The following is a 16,733-nucleotide window of genomic DNA, read 5'->3' on the forward strand; positions in this document are numbered from 1 at the left end:
TGGGCAGCACCTGGGAAAATGGCTGCTGTGTTTTTCTCCACTGATAAATGCCACCAAGGAGCAGCCTGGGCTGGTCTCCAAGAGCCTCACCCCAAGTGTGGCTCCCACTGAGGAACAGGGAGGTGACCCCATGGTTTATTAAAGCCAGGATCCTGCTCACAGCAGCACCAGCCCCGTGTGACACCTCTGCACCCACAGCAACCTGGACCAAGCCCTTTACAAACTTCTACATCCTAGGGAAGTGTCTGAGCAACACACCCACCTGCAGGCAGTCAGCTCATCTCAGGGTCTTTTGGTGCTCGCTGTGACCCCGAGAAGAGTTCCAAAGCCTCTTTTCCCAGCCCAGCACTTGAAGAAGCAGTCAGGGCTCTTCATTTCCCTGTCTCAAGGTTGTTCATTGTTCCTTATCTATAAAATTCTTTCTCCTGCCCTGCCCAGGTCCATCCAGCAGGACAGTTCCAGGCACTCTGCCTGCCCCCAGGGCACTGTTATGGCTTTATACTAAAAACTACGTGTGCAATGTTCACAATTACTGTCCAATCCCTATCACCTGTGTTAGACAGTGAGCTTCTACTCTAAACCAATCTGTCAGTGCCACCATCACAGCAGGAGATGGAGGCCAAGAAGAAGAAGGAGAAAGGCTGGACATGCCCAGATCCCTCCATCTTGCCTCCTGAACCCCCATACCAGAAACCCAAAAATTGACTTTTCCACCCCATGATAACTTCACTATTATTCCACCTAAACTGTTGTGGCTTGCAGATCTTCATCCAAGGTTGGTAATTTGCTCCACGGGTCACAATCAAACCCACAGGTGTTCTGGGCTCTGTGCCAGGGTCTCTGAGCCCCTGGCAGGGTCCTGGCTGTCCTGGACAGACAGAAGGATGCTCTGGGTTCCCACAAGCTCATTCCTCCTTGGGCTCAGGTTCCTGAAGGAGTCTGGTTTGTGTTCTGTTCACTGTGAGCAGGTCAGAGCTCCCAGCAGAGCCCTGCCCTCACACAGACCCCTCTGCATTGCCCAGGGCACCATTTCCTTTGCCTCAGTGTTGGTTTTGCCTTTCCCAGGAAGGTGATTTTGAGGGCCAGCTGTGTCCAAGGTGCTGTCCTGGTGCAGTGCAAACCATGACAGCAGCATTTGCTGCCTTTAATCCCTTCCATCCCTCCTTGGGGCTGCCTGTGTCATCCATCTGAATTTAATCCAGGCTTTGGCTTTCAGGGCTGACTAAAACCTTTCACTCTCTCTGCCCTGGCTCCAAGGATGGGCAAAGGAAGAGGCTGCTCCAGCAGAGCTTTGCCCAAGTCCTGCCCAGTCTGCTGAAAATCAGCTTGCCTGAGGAGCTCTGCCTGGCCCTGGGACACAGGGACTTAGCATCCTCAGAAAGTCACATCTGCCAAATCTCCCTGACTTCTGCCCTGATTTTCACATACTCTACACTGCAAGAAAGTGAAAAATCAAAAAAGCACACCAGAGTATGGAAGAAAAATGAAGTGGGAGAGAAGAAAAGAAGAGGCAGGAGAGCAGGTTAATAAAATACATATAAGACAGAGAAAGAAAACTTTCATCCCTCTCATTCCCCTGGGCTGTATGGGGCCTGTAGGACAGACATGGGTGCAGACACCAGCACTGTCCTGCTCAGAGGGGAAGGCAGGAGGAGTCTGGCCAGAAGGAGGAATAGGACAGCAGCAGGCTCTGTGTCACAGGCTGGGATTTGTTCTGTGCTGGGATCACTGCTCCAGCCCTGACAGGGTGAAGATGAGACACAATCCAGCCATGGGAAAGGAGGCTTCTCCCACTGAACTGCACAGTGGAACAGAGCATTGGCAGGTGAGATTTCTGAGAGAGATGGGACTGCAAAATCCTTGCTGAAAAGTTTTATAAATGAATTTGCTTGTAAGACAAAACAAGCAGGGGGTGCCCCTGGCTTGCCTCACACCAAAGCTGTGGAAAGCTGGATTTAACACAATTCCTTTCCATGGAGCCTCTCTGTGCAAAGGGCCAGCCCAGGCAGACCCTGCACCTCAGAGCAGCACAGCCAACAAAGCAATTCCTCCTGGCCCAGAACGTGCTGAAGGACCAGACTGCAGCTGCAATCTGGAGTTAGAAACCCTGGGATCATCAATTTTCTCAGGCCAAATGCTGTAAACAATGCTGAGGATGTTTAAACACAGCAGTTTTGGGTGTCACTGGGATGGGGCTGAGCTCAGGTCTGGGGAAAGGCTCCTTTCAGTGCTCCCATGAGACTGAACAGCATTTGAACAGGTTTAAATCCCATTCAGAGAATTTCATTCTCTACATTGTATTTCTTCTGAAGACAGATATGGACAGGGGGAAAGCAGTGACCATCTCTGCTGCTCTGCTGAAAATCCCCAAAGAGAATTTGCCAAAAACTCAGATCAGCTGTGCCTCTCCCATGCACAGGGACACATGCACATTATTAAACAGGGGATTTGTGCTCAGATTTAATACATGCTGCCTTCCAATATTCCAAGCACATCTGACTTTGTTGGGAGGTTTTCCAAATGGAAACCTGATCCTTTCCTTTAAATTGTGCAGAATATTAACAAATACATTCTTAATTATGAAGACTTAATGTTCAACATTCCTGAGCATCACAGAATTTTCTCTAAGGTAGGTTGGTGACTCCCACCAGAACCTATTGCAAGGAGTTGAAAAAACCTGTACCTATATATAATTACAAATGGGTGTAAAATTAAGAGTTACTGTATTATTCTTTTTGCCTATTAGGTGTTGATGTTCTTTGTTTTATATGCACAATTCTTGATATAAAGCATGTAATGAAAATATTTATCAAATATAGAAAAAAAATTATAAATATTGCAACTGTGCTACCAAATACATTGAGCAGAGCACCAATTGGGAGGCAGAAGTATCACCTGAGCAAAGAGCAGACAGGCTTCCTGTGTTGCTCTGTGGGACTCTCTGCAAGCAATTCTGCTCTTCCAATCACTCCCCTCTCTCTCAAGTCTGTGCATTTGCCTCACTGTGGAGGTTTTCTCACTTTGGAGATTTTCACTGCACTTCCAGCTTTTGATTTAATGTTGTTTTGCCAAAAAAATCCTTGGAGGGGGAAGAGCAGTGCCTGAGTGCTGACCAGAGTTCATCAGAGCCAATGCTAATTAGCTGCTGATTTCATCGGTCTTTGGTCTCAGAAATGCATCATTTTCCAGAAAGTGTTTGAAAACACTTTCTATTAATTACATAGTAAAATGATGTAATTTAGTAAAATGATGTAATTTAACAGGATTACTTATACTGCAGACTCTTTGACAGAAATTTTTTTCCACAACATGAACTTGCAAAGAGACCCTTTGATTCTGTCTGAATTTTGACCGAATTCAAAACACATTCAAATAATGACAGCAATTAGTGTTCAGCTTTTACTACACATGTATCCCATGGAGTCACAGCACTGCATAAAAGAGCTGAGTGCTCAACCAGGTGGGCACACAGAGCTGAGCTGCTCTCTGGGACCCTGCATGGTTTCTGCTCCTCTCATTGCTGGTGGGATCTAAAGGCTCCTATGGACAGCATGGCTGGGACAGAAATCATCTCCAGCCACTGTGTGCCATGGCAGGGACACAAATCATCTTCTCCAGCCACTGTGTGCCATGGCAGGGACACAAATGCTCCTCTGCAGCCACTGTGTGCCATGGCAGGGACACAAATCATCTTCTCCAGGCACTGTGTGCCATGGCAGGGACACAAATGCTCCTCCCCATCCGAGCTGAGCTGCTGCCTCTCCTCCCAGCACAGCAATGGGGACACCTCCCTGTCCCACTGCCAAAACCAGAGCTGCCTCCGAGCACCCCCAGCCCAAACCTTGTCAGGAAAGTGTGAAACTGCTCAGGACTGTGCAGAATTGACCCCAGCAGAATGAACTGTGCAGAACTGACCCCAGCCTGGTGAAGTTCACCCAAATGCACCCCTGGGGAACCTGGACCCAAAGCCCCCCGAGCCCTGGGCTGGTTTCACAGGGGGCACAGGGCATGCTGCCCATGCAGGGGGGCACTGGTGCCTCCTGGCACCTTCACACCTTCAGGGGACCCTGCTGAAGGTGTCCCTTGGCAGCCTGGCAGACACAGGAGCCCGAGCCTGACGTGCAGCACCCACAGCTCCAGGCTGGTGCCCCCCCTTGCTGCTGCCCCTGCCCCAGAGCAGCTCCTCCCTGGGGTTGTGCCCACAGAGGAGCTTCCCAAGGCGTTTCCCAGAGCCACAGCCCAGCTGCACAGGATGGGAATTTGGGAAATGCTCCCCTCCTGGTTGGTTTCCCTGCCCATGTCACGACCATTTGCTGTTTGGGTATTCCAAAGGAGCACACAGGGAAAGCAGGAGCTCTGTCTTGCCCGAGTTAAGGGCAGCTGGTTCCTGCCCAGAGCTGTGGCTCAGCCCTGCTGATCCCTGAGAAATGGCCCTGCCTGCCCACAGGCTGCTGCCTCAACACACAGCACCTATTTATTCCTGCTGCCATCCACCTATCTGTCCAGTTATCTTCTTTTGTTTCATATGTTTAATGTTAAACCTAATGTCAAAACTCTGGGTATAAAATGAAATACATTTTTGTTTAAAATACTCTGGGCAATTTTTATAGAACATCCTTTTGAAAAAAAAAAAAGTGCAGAGATCAATTTTTTTAAGTCCATCCCGCAGGCACCATCATTTAATTATGAGTGAGACATAAATTATGCATTTACACATTGTTGCCTTTTCTATAAAATGGTGTGGAGATTTTTTTTGTAGTTTTTGGAACTCTCTCTTTCTTCCTAGAGGCACTTTGGAGGAAAAAAAAAACTGCCAAAGGCTATACATTGATGAAAAAAATTAGCATTTATCAGTATAAGACCATTATGAGGCCAGCATGGCACTAACATACACAAAATCTAAATGTATTTTTCTGCTTAGACTTCGGAAAACCTGAAAGACTGTGATCTCACCAGGCAGAAAAATATTTCCTCGCAGTCTAAGCACCGAAAGTAATTGGGCAGAAGCAAATAATGTGCATATAATTGCAGAAGGCAGAGGGCAGAGGCAGCCCGGGCCGGGAGGAGCAGGAGGGGCCGCTCGCTGTTACCTGCACGGAGTTGAGCCGGCAGTATCCGTTCAAGGGAAACCTGATAACGTGGGTGGGGTCCTGGTTCCAGCCCGCGTTCACCGAGTTGCACATGACATCCCCCGTCTCCGGGAAGATCTCCTCTATCAAAGCCTTCTCCCCACTCAGTGCAATCCTCTCCCCCAGATCCGGAGTCACTCTCACAACCAAGCAGTCACAAGGCTGGAAGTGTTTCCTTTGTTCTTTCTCTTGTTTCCACCGCTCAAGTTCCTTAATCATTGGCTGCAGCTGGTAATACTTTGCTTCTTCATATAAAAGATTAAAGTCCTGGGAAAAAAAAAAAAAAAAAGAGAGAGGGAGAGAGAGAAACTAGAAATGCTTATAGTTCTCTTTTAAAAATGAGTATTGTTCCTGTTTGACCTACTTAGGCTTCTGTATTGTCAGCAGGAGAGCAAAGGCAACAGGTCCCACGCACTCACACCTCCACAGAAACCTCACCGTGCTGGTGTTCCATCCTTTGGGCTGGCTGAGGGGTTCCCCCGGCACTGAATTATCCTTGCATTCATTATCCCACAAGCCCAATGCCAGAAGGCTCCACTCCTGGGTTAAGAAATCAAAATAGCTGCTTGCAATAAACAAAGCTCCCTGGTGCAAGGGAAGATGTTCCAAGCCCTGCTCCTCACCCACAGCTCGGACACTCCTGATCCCACAGCTGTGCTGGAGATGGAGATGTCAGTTCAGCTTCACTTCTCACCTGCCTTGCTGAGGCTGGAATTCAGCTCCAGCAGCTGAGCAGCTGCCTGCCATTGATGACTACTCATGTATTTCAGTGCACTTTGGAGCCTGGTAAATCCCAGGGAGGAGCTGACCATGGCTGGGAGCTCAGCCCTGTGCTCCAAGGGCTGAACAGAAGCAGCTCTTCCCTGCCATTTGTCCATCACTTCACGTGGGCTCTGGGCAATTCCAATTCCCAATCTGATCCAATTCCCAGTTCAGTGATTGTTTCATCAGACTCTGACGGATTTTCCCACCTCAGCTGAAATGCGGAGCCAAAGGGAGCGAGCCCCCAGCCCAGCCAGCCCAGGAGGAGAGGGACAGGCCCTGGGGACACTTTGCTCCCCCAGCCTTCTCCAGCCTCCCAGGGCAAGAGGAGCAGCTCAGCTCCTCCCTGCAGGGACCTGGCTGTGCTCTCCCTGCTCTGCACCCCTCGACACCCTCAAATGCTGCCCCACAGCTGCCCCTGTGGGCTGTGCTGGAGCCAACACCTGGACAAAGGCCAGCTCCACACCAGTGACGTGAAAAGTAAAATGAAAGGAAAAATCAAGACTGAAATGGCTGAAATCATTTGGACTGGAGAGAATGATATGACAAGAAGCAGCCGGGAAATGGGCACCAAAAGCACACGAGAGGTAACGGGTGTGCTGTGCCCCAGGACTGGGGAGGAGGGGAATCAAAGGCCAATGGAGATGCAGCACAAAAAGGTGCAACTCCACACACTGGTTTGGAATTAACCTGTAAAATCTCCTGCTGCAGGGTATGACTGAACCAAAGCAGTTATCTCTGCTCAAATTTGGCACCACAGACCCACCGCTAGTGGAGGTGCTGCTTCACCCCAGGGCTGCTGCAGCCCGGGGACACATGAATATTCACAGTGACAGGGCAAGGTGATCACTCACAAAAGGGACATCCAATCCTTTCACCGCTTTGATGTCTGCTGAGGGGGGGACAATGTGCACACAGCCAAGGCAGAAAAAAGGACTGCAGGATGAGAGGAGCAGGGAGGAAGAGGGATAAGAGGGAGTGGGAAGAAATGAGGGCAACAAACACTCTCACGGGACAGCTTGAAGATGGAAAACACAGAAGATTAAAGAAGAAATCATGCAGAGAGCGTGCTGCAAACAACCCAGAGCCAGGGCTGGGAGCAGGCCAGGCAAGGAGCTGTGGAGGCTGCCTGGGCTCAGGTAACACAGCCCAGCCCCACAGCCCTGTGCTCACATTCCCACCCTGCCCAGACCCAGCTCTCTCTGGGGGACCATCACTGCTTTTCTCTGCCCACCAGTGATGCTCCCTCAGTGCTGAGCGGGGATCAGTTCAAACCTACAGGGATTAGTGGCCTAAATAAAAAAAAAAAAAAATTTGAAACCTGTGTGCAGGACACTGAATCAGCACAGTTTTACACCAAACTGTGTGCAGTACAGAGGTGTGGGCACTGGCTGCCAAATTCTCCCTTGGCATCTGTTGGTGCCATGGATTGCTTTTCCAAGCAAGGAAACGTGCAATGCTAAGGGAAAATGGAATGGTGTAGAGTGAACAGGAGCACCCAGCACTTTCTAAGGCAATGGAAAGTCATCTCCTGCTTTCAGCAGGTCCTGAAAAACCAGTTTTAGAGTGTCTGGGTTCATGGACACTATAAAATAAGGTATTATTTGTAGTATCAATCAAGTGAATATGTGCTAAGGAAACTCATCAGTAAAACCTGGAGGAGATGTACAGTGACAGAAAGAGCAGCCCCTCATTGCTGAGAGCAGAGAGTGGCACAGGGCTCCTGAGGTGGATGCAAAGCCCATCCCATTACAGAGGCTCTGGCTGCCTCCCCTGGCCTGGCAGGGTCCTGAATCAAGGACTTCCATGGTCCTGCAGCCCCAGGCCAGAGCAGCAATGCCACAAGCCAGCAAAACCCACATCACAGCAGCCCAGCTCCCTCACAGCCAGCTCAGCCCACCCACCCCAGCACTGCAGCTCTGGCTTGGCATCTGCCCTAAAATGAATAGCATAAACTGCACATCCTGGTACCATTTTGTGAGAAGGAAACCTGCTTTCAGATGGAACAGCTCTTCCCCTGCTGCCCCCAGAATGAGAGAGCCACACTTCAGGGGCTGTGTGGGAACCAGGGCAGGGCTGAGCATCATGTGCTGAGTTTGGGTTCATCTCTAAAGTCAGGCTCTCCTGCCTGTGCCTGCTCCACACTGGGGTTCAGACAGATCTGGGAAGGGCTGAGAACCTGCAGAAGGGCCCTGCACCAGCCCCTGGGACTGAGGGGTGCTGCTGCCAGGAGCTGCTGCCAGGGAATGGGCACCACTGCCAGGCAGGGCCAGAAAGGGGAATTGGTTGTGCTGTGGCACAGTAACAAGGGGAGGGGATAAAAAAGTGTCTTCTGCAGCAAGAGAAATCCAGTGACAGTGCTGGGAAGGGACACCAGGGACACCTTGTGTGACCCCCCTGCACTGCTGCCCACTGCCCTTGCTCCTCTGATGGGACATTGGCCTTCCTGCAGGGAGGGACTGGAGCATCCTGGGGCAATCTGACAGTGTGTTTAGGCAGGGAGGAGGGTCTCACAGAGCCAGGAATTCACAGTGAGTGGCTCACAGCATGGGGGTCGGGTTCTCTGGATCCTGTGCCTGGACAGGGTCATGGGCTCTGCACACCAAGCCCAGAATCTTTTCCCTCAGGTTTGACACCTTGTTCAGAATTGTGTCTGTGACCAGCCTGGCAGAGCCCAGCTCTGGAGTGTCTGCACAGGTAAAACTGGCACAGGTACTGCCACCCTTGCACTGCAGACATCAAACCCCACCCTGAAGGTTTACTTGAGTTTAATATGAAATATGAATGAAAGAATGAAACCCACCAGAGCCCTCAGCAGGGAGGTGTCACAGAACTGCAGGAGAACATTTCCATGCTGTTGGTTTCACCAAAGGCAGATGCAGACATGGCCCCATCCAGGGGAGGCAGGGAGCAGCCAGGGGCACAGGGGGACACTGAACCCAGCCCAGGGCACAGCTCTGTGCCACAGCAGCACAGGGACACCTCAGCCTCTCCAGGGCAGTGCTGCTGAGAGCAGGCACACTCACAGCAGATTCTGTACAGTACCAGGATTCCTTGTCCTGCAGCACCAAAGCATCTCCCATTCCCTACAGGCATTGATTCCCTGTGTTCCAGCTCCCCAACAGCAGCACCAGAGCCCAGCACTGTGACACACAGTGCAGCTGCTTCTGTTCAGGAAAACACATTTTCCTCTGGAGGAGATTCCCACACCAGTGCAGCCACAAGCAGGGTGCTCTCTGACAGACTGAAAGGGGAGATAGAGAGTTCAGCCTTTAATTTTCTCTGTAAAGTGCCACAAAAGCCTTTACAGCCCCCATGAACCCCTGGGGCTGCTGCAGGAGCTGGTGGGAAGTTCTACCAGGCCACAGGAGGAAGGGAGCAGACAGGCAGGGATGCACAGAGCCCTTCCCCAGCCACAGCTCCTGGCCTGCATGCAGATCCCATGGGAAACACTGACAGATCCTCTCAAAGATGCAAAAACCCTCTTGCCTTTCACAAAAAAATGTTCTGATTTTTGTTCAGTAGAAAAGCTTTTCTGTGGTGGATTTCAAGTGGGATGGATTCTGGCAGTCACCTGGGACAGGGGTGACATCTTCACATCTGGCTGTGACTCCAGGCCAGCAGTGCTGGTGCTCCATGCTCCACATGTGCCCCCAGCACAGCCTGAGCCCTTGTGTCCCACAGAGCTGCTGCTGCTCCCTCGGTGCCAAACACACCCTCTGTTTTTGTACCTAATGCTGACTCCTGAGCAGGCTGAAATGGCCCTTCCTGTCCATTTTTCACTTGTTATTCTTTATTACATGAAACAACAAACTGTCATCCTAACTCAATGTTTCTCCTGTATTTTTGGTGCTGTGAAGATCTGACTGCTGGCTATGAAAGAAAGTTGCTCACTTCTACACTGACAACTATTTCCTGAGGTCAGTTTGGGAGACTTCAGATGCAAGCACACGAATTGGTAACTGTATTAATAAACTGGAGTGGTGGCCCTGTCATTCTGGGGCTACAGGTGATTTCTGTAATCCACACAGAACTCAGCTCTCCTGTGCCTTTGTGCTCCTCCCTCTCTGAGAGGGGTTACAATATTCACATTGCCTGTTGTCTGTGTGTTACAATACTCACACTGCCTGTGCCTTTTACAATATTCACATTGCCTGTGTGTGTGTGTTACAATATTCACATTACCTGTGTGTGTTACAATATTCACATTGCCTGTGTGTGTGTGTTACAATATTCACATTACCTGTGTGTGTTACAATATTCACATTGCCTGTGTGTGTGTGTTACAATATTCACATTACCTGTGTATGTTACAATATTCACATTGCCTGTTGTCTATGTGTTACAATACTCACATTGCCTGTGTCTGTGTGTTACAATATTCACATTGCCTGTGTCTTTTACAATATTCACATTGCAGTGTCTGTTACAATATTCACATTGCAGTGTCTGTCTGTTACAATATTCACATTGTCTGTGTGTTACAATACTCACACTACCTGTGTCTGTGTTACAATATTCACATTGCCTGTGCCTGTGTTACAATATTCACATTGCCTGTGTGTTACAATATTCACATTGTCTGTGTCTGTGTGTTACAATACTCACATTTTCTGTGTCTGTGTGTTACAATATTCACATTGCAGTGTCTGTGTGTTACAATATTCACATTGCCTGTGTGTGTCTGTTACAATATTCACATTGCCTGTTGTCTGTGTGTTACAATATTCACACTGCCTGTGTGTTACAATATTCACATTGCCTGTGTGTGTCTGTTACAATACTCACATTTTCTGTGTCTGTGTCTTACAATATTCACATTGTCTGTGTGTTACAATATTCACATTGTCTGTGTGTTACAATATTCACATTGCCTGTTGTCTGTGTGTTACAATATTCACATAGCAGTGTCTGTTACAATATTCACATTGCCTGTGTGTTACAATACTCACATTTTCTGTGTCTGTGTGTGTCTGATGCTCTCTGAGCAGGAGTGAGTCTCAAACAAGGCTCACAGCAGCTCCTGGCTCTGTGTGCCCTTGGGCATGGGCAGTGAAGGGGACAGTCCTGGGGAGCCCCTGTGATGCCAGGGGGGCTCAGGGAGGGCAGATTGGGAAAATCACAGCAACCATAGCAGTGCTACCTTCAGCAGCAAGGTCTGGGAGATACTTTCAAGCTCTGTCTTAGTAGTAGTTGCAAGTGTAATTAATATTCACTGTAAACACACCATCAGACTTGATAATAAAGAATCACTAGCCTTGGAACACACACTCCACTTTCTCTGCATTTCAGTGTTAACTTTGTCTGAAAACAACACTGAAATAGCAAACACAATAATGCTGGTGTGGTACTAACATTCCAAACTTTCCAAAATAACCATCTGAGCAGCAATTCCAGTTGAAAAGCAACTTGGCTAAACCTTGAGGCTAATAAACTGCTTGATTAAATTAAGGAGTAAAAACTAATAAATATTCAAAACACTTGATAGTGCTTTGTTTGACATAAAGAACATTTAATGCAAGTCTCACTGGAAAAGCTGTCAGGTTTTATACCTTAAATAGAGTTTTGCATTTAGAAACACCAAGTGATTCCATTTGCTGCCTTTGATTATTGTCTTCTGTCACTTTAATCATGCTGGCAAAATTACACGATTTCTGTGAAGTTAAATCCGTTTACAGTGCAGTTTTAATACAGCTTTACAGAGCATTCATTCTTCTATGCATTTTGATGTAGTTACTCCCCACCTAGCAAGGCTTTGCTTTGTTCCCGAGCCCTCATTAGCCTGGATTTGCTCTGAGCTCTGCCAGGGAGGAGCTGAGGTGCAGGGGATGGGGAGCAGGGGCTGAGCAGGCACAGCCCCCCAGCCCTGCCAGGCTCCTGCACACACAAACCTGGGCACCCTCTGCCCTCCAGGCTCCAGCCAAAGCTGCTGCTTCTGGGACTGAGCCCCTCTGGAATCTGGGTGCTGGTGGAGGCCATGGTCAGCTCAAAACACCTCTCTCTTCTCTCTTCACAGAATCACTGGGTTGGAAGAGACCTTCAAGGTCATGGAGTCCAGCCCAGCCCCAACAGCTCAGCTAAACCCTGGCACCCAGTGCCACATCCAGGCTTTGTTAAACACACCCAGGGATGGGGACTCCACCACCTCCCTGGGCAGCCATTCCAGAACTTTATCACTCTTCCCATGAAAAACTTTTTCCTGCTATCCACCCTGTATTTCCCTTGGCACAGCTTGAGGCTGTGTGCTCTGGTTGTGTCAGTGCTGCTGCAGACAGAGCCCAGCCCCAGCTGAGCACAGGCACCTTTCAGGAGCTGTGCAGTGATGGGGGCACCCCTGAGTCTCCTTTTCTCCAGGCTGAGCACCCCCAGCTCCCTCAGGGGCTCCTCACAGGGTTTGTGTTCCCAGCCCCTCTCCGGCCTCGTTGCCTCCTCTGGATGTGCTCAAACATCTCAAAGTCCTTCCCAGGCTGAGGGGACAGACTGGACACAGCACTCGAGGTGTGGCCTCTTCTCACACTGGACTGTCCAAACCACAGCTGCTCTCCTGTGCCTCTCCCATCTCTCCATCCACCCTTCCCTTCATCCATCCTACAGCCCCAGCACTGCTCTGCTCTTTAGCTCCACCACCACACACAGGTTTGAGGTTTTCCCTCATTTCTCTGCAGTTTTCTCCTCCCAGCCCGTGCAGGAACACCCAGTGCTCAGGGCAGCCCCTCTGGGCTGGGGCTCCAACCAGGGCTGCCAGAACCTGTCCCTGCAGGTTGTGATGTGCTGCAGATGTGACTGCAGAGCCTCCCACGGGGTCAGACAGGATTGTCCTCCTGCCTCAGGTGAGGATGGCTGAGCTGGCAGCACCAGGAGCAGCTCTGCTCCAAAGCAGGAGCCAGCACCAGCACTCTGCACTCAGTCACAGCTGACCAAGGGATCCTGTGCCCAGCCAGTGCAACAAACTGAAATGGCACTTCAGAGAAAGCAGGAGTTTTCCTTCCCAGCAATGCTCTGGGTCCTCTAACTGAGCAGATCCCCATCTGCCATCCCAATTTATTCATCATTGCACCCTGGAATAAGTGCTTTTGTTGAATCCTGTCATCTACAGTTTGGACACTTTTGTCTTCTAATTTTCCTGCATCAGGGTGGCAATGTTGGAAGTTTTTAAAGTGCAATGTGCTGGTGTTCACAGGGGTCTGAGGATGAGGGAAGAGATGAGGATTTGACTCCATGTTTCAGAAGGCTGATTTATTATTTTATGACGTATATTACATTAAAACTATACTAAAAGAATAGAATAGAGGAAAGGATTTCATCAGAAGGCTGGCTAAGAATAGAATAGGACAGAATGATCACAAAGACTCTGTCCTGGACTCTCTGTCCAAGCCAGCTGACTGTGATTGGCCATTAATTAGAAACAACCACATGAGACCAATCCCAGATGCACCTGTTGCATTCCACAGCAGCAGATAATCAATGTTTACATTTTGTCCCTGAGGCCTCCCAGCTTCTCAGGAGGAAAAATCCTAAGGAAAGGCTTTTTCATAAAGGATGTCTATGACAGGGCAAAGCCACACAAACCAGGCCAAAAGGAGAGCATTTAAACAATCAGGGCTGCAGAGAAACAACCAGCACCATGGCTTCACACAAAGCATGTCCTGCTCCTTAAAAAGCCCTCAGTCAATTCCAGCTCCCAAGAATATTTTGACATTAACTGTGAGCTGATTACTTCCTGAAATCAAACCATCTGCAGTGGTTATGTCTAACACAAATCCTCATGGGCTTGTTTAAGGGTTTCTTTTTTATACCAACAAGAAAAAGATTTACACAGTTCAAGTCCTCTGCGTATCAAATTTGAAACATTTCTTTCAGATCCTGAGCATTAAACCCTGCTAAGTGCAAGTTGCTGATGCTGCTTCTTAATTGTTGTTATACCCTGATAAATAAGCTAAAAATGTGAGAAAATACAATTAGTTTAGAAAAACTGATTTAGCTATAAGCTTCATCGTTTAACTTTTCTCTGTATCCATGACAACCACTGGTCCATTTATTAAATAATAACATCCCTGGCGTAATACACAAGTACTAAAAATCCTAACAAATAAACAGCAGCATTTAGTTAAGTGTGTTTAGGTCAAGCATACAAACCAACCTGCCCCAAAACAAATGACAGAACGGGTGGAAAAAACAGATTGCAGACTCTAGCTTTCCTTACCTTAAAGTCATCTGGGAGCAGTAGCTTAGATGTCCTTAGGAAGCTTAATATATATCTGAAAATCTCCCCATCTCGATCAATGAAATAATGCTGCTTTAAACTGTCCAGGACAATGGGCTCTGTGCCATTAAACAGACGACTTATTCTGGAAAAAAAGAGAAGAGAAAAAGAGATGGGCAAAAGAGACAAAATCTCATCACACCCTCGGGGCCTGAGAACAACCAATTTAGGTGCATCAATTCAAGGTGCATAAGGTAATGCAGGGTGTTAATGTGGGGACAAACACATGCAGGAGGGCAGGAGCCCTGGACACAGCTGGAAAACACCTGGAATGTTCACCCCAGAGGGAACCTGGGGAGAATCACCCACAGCTGGAATGGTCACCCCAGGGAGAATCACCCCACAGCTGGAATGCTCACCCCAGAGATCCTGGGGAGGATCACACCACAGCTGGAATGCTCACCCCACAGCTGAAATGTTCACCCTACAGCTGGAATGCTCACCCCACATCTGGAATGCTCACAGCTGGAATGCTCACCCCACAGCTGGAATGCTCACCCCAGGGCCCCAGGGGAGAACATGAGTCCCTGGCTGTGACACATCCCTGCCCTCCACGTCCTGCTCCAAGTGGCTGCTCCAGGGATGGGTTCCTGGCCATGAGCCGGCCTCCAGCCTGGCTGGCATTTGATCAAACACCCTCCAAGCCTTTCTGTGCTGGAGGAGAGGCTGCCCAGGCACTGGGATGGGCTGGATGGAGCTGTCAGTGTCCATCCAATGCACAAAACCAGACACCAGTGGCCCATGCACCCCACAGTGTCACCATCAGCAGTGCTGGGGATGAGACTGGCAGGGGGAGAGCACCATGGAAAATCTTTTGTGAGGGAAAAAAACAGGAGCAAGACCTGTGAGACCAGGAGATCAGCTGATTATGGGAGCAAAGGACACATCAGCCACAGCACTCCAGGTTTTTCCAGAGCCTGCTCCATGGAGAGCAAACCAGCATCTGCCTGGCTGCTGCTCCTCCAGGCTCTCCCCTCCTCTCACAAGGCTTTGTCTTCCCATGAGAAATAACCCAGCTGAATGTATGTTCCTGAAAGGGAAAACGCAGGGGACAGACAGCAACGACCTATTAAGTAATTGAGTCCATCTCTCTGACAGGGCAGCATTGTTCCCCACTGCACAGTGGCTCATCTTTCAAAGTCCAGCCTTAAATAATCCTGCCATGAGGACTCCTCATTTCCCAGAGAGGCCATCCCACAGCTGGCTGCATTTCACTATCAGCCAGCCCTTCCAAACACCCAGGGGAGCTGGGACCAGGGCAGGGCTCCCCCCTTCCCTGCAAACCAAGCTATCAGACCCTGCTGCAGGCCATGCCCAGCGCTGCTGCAGCCCAGCCTGGCTGCCCCCTGCTCCCAGCCCAGCTCAGGAGTGACCCCAGTGCCCACCCAGGGTCAGGTGTGCAGGTTTGCTGCCCCACTGCTGTTCCTGCTGTGCCCTGGGCCCTGACCCACAGCTGCACCTTGCTCTGATATAACTTGCTAATATTTGGCTGTAAATTTATTAATGCGCCATCTGTACCTAGATAAAATGTGGAAATAATAACTAAAGCTGGACTTGGTAAGTCTCCACTGAATTTTGCTAAAAAGCCTTTCTGCCCTCTAAATTAAGGAAGCTGTAGGTTTTGCTGCCTGCTCTCATGCCAGCATCCAGCTAGTCTGGGTTACTTGTGAGAATAACCAAGTGCTCTCCCAAACCCCAATTATAACATTTACTGTTTCTCCCAACCTCCAGCGTTCCTACAGTATCAGGGAATGCCATCCAGTTCACCTGGCAACAATTCATTCATATAATCCCAAGGTTCAGTAAGACTCCTGTAATTCACTGTGCTCTTTTTTGTTGTTCTTTTAGGGCCATTTCCCCAAGACAGTTGAACACACTGCTCTGTACAGCCTCACACTTTACTCCAGGACCCAGACAGTTAATTTATTTCCTTTGGCACTGTGCTGTGCTGGGATACACTGAAAGCAGAGGAAGCACTGATAGCTGAAGGTTCAGTACATACATTTACTGAGTCAATTTGCATGGCTATTGGAAGTTTTGAGATCTTGCATGTGAACAAGCTGAGCTGTGGCTGCAGCCTCCTCCCCTGTGCTGCCCTTTCTCTGGAGGCTGCAGAGGCAAAGCTGCTCTGCACAGGCACAGGGGAAGGCTTGCCAACAACTACAGGGTGCACAGAAGACAGGGTACAACATTTTAATGGGCCACTCTTTAATGCAGTAAAGCATTTTTTTGGTAATGAAAACAAAACATGGATTTTGAGGCTCCACTTTGTGGAGTGCCCTGAGCTGTATTTCTTCACCAGCAAAATTACTGCTGGGGAAAGAAACTCACAGAGTGTTGAAAGACTTAACTGCCACCCCAAAAACAGAGTGATGAATAGTTTAAGGATTTATTTGACATTTTAGGGGGATGCTACGTTCCAAGAACCAACTTCAGTGCAGCGTGTTGTAATGCTGCATGTGGAAAGAGCTCCCTCTCCTCCCATCTCACAGCTCAAACCACACCTGGGAAAGTCCTTTGGGAAATGCAATGCTGGGAGAGCACAAATGGACTCAAATGGACAGTTCCTGACAGGATTC

General features: G+C 49.1%; 1 protein-coding gene across 3 annotated transcripts in view; it reads right to left on the minus strand.

Annotated features, from left to right (window-relative positions):
- The window catches only part of KCTD15 (potassium channel tetramerization domain containing 15), a 49,756-nt gene that overhangs the window by 4,528 nt on the left and 28,495 nt on the right, over positions 1-16,733 (minus strand). For all 3 annotated transcript variants that reach the window (XM_063167642.1, XM_063167641.1, XM_063167640.1), the window contains exons 3-4: positions 14,095-14,239; positions 5,091-5,396 (exon numbers count right to left, since the gene is read on the minus strand). In XM_063167642.1, the coding sequence (XP_063023712.1) occupies positions 5,091-5,396; positions 14,095-14,239 (451 nt within the window). The remainder of the gene's footprint in view (positions 1-5,090; positions 5,397-14,094; positions 14,240-16,733) is intronic.

This window comes from Melospiza melodia, chromosome 13 (genome assembly GCF_035770615.1).
Source record: "Melospiza melodia melodia isolate bMelMel2 chromosome 13, bMelMel2.pri, whole genome shotgun sequence".
NCBI lineage: Eukaryota > Metazoa > Chordata > Aves > Passeriformes > Passerellidae > Melospiza > Melospiza melodia.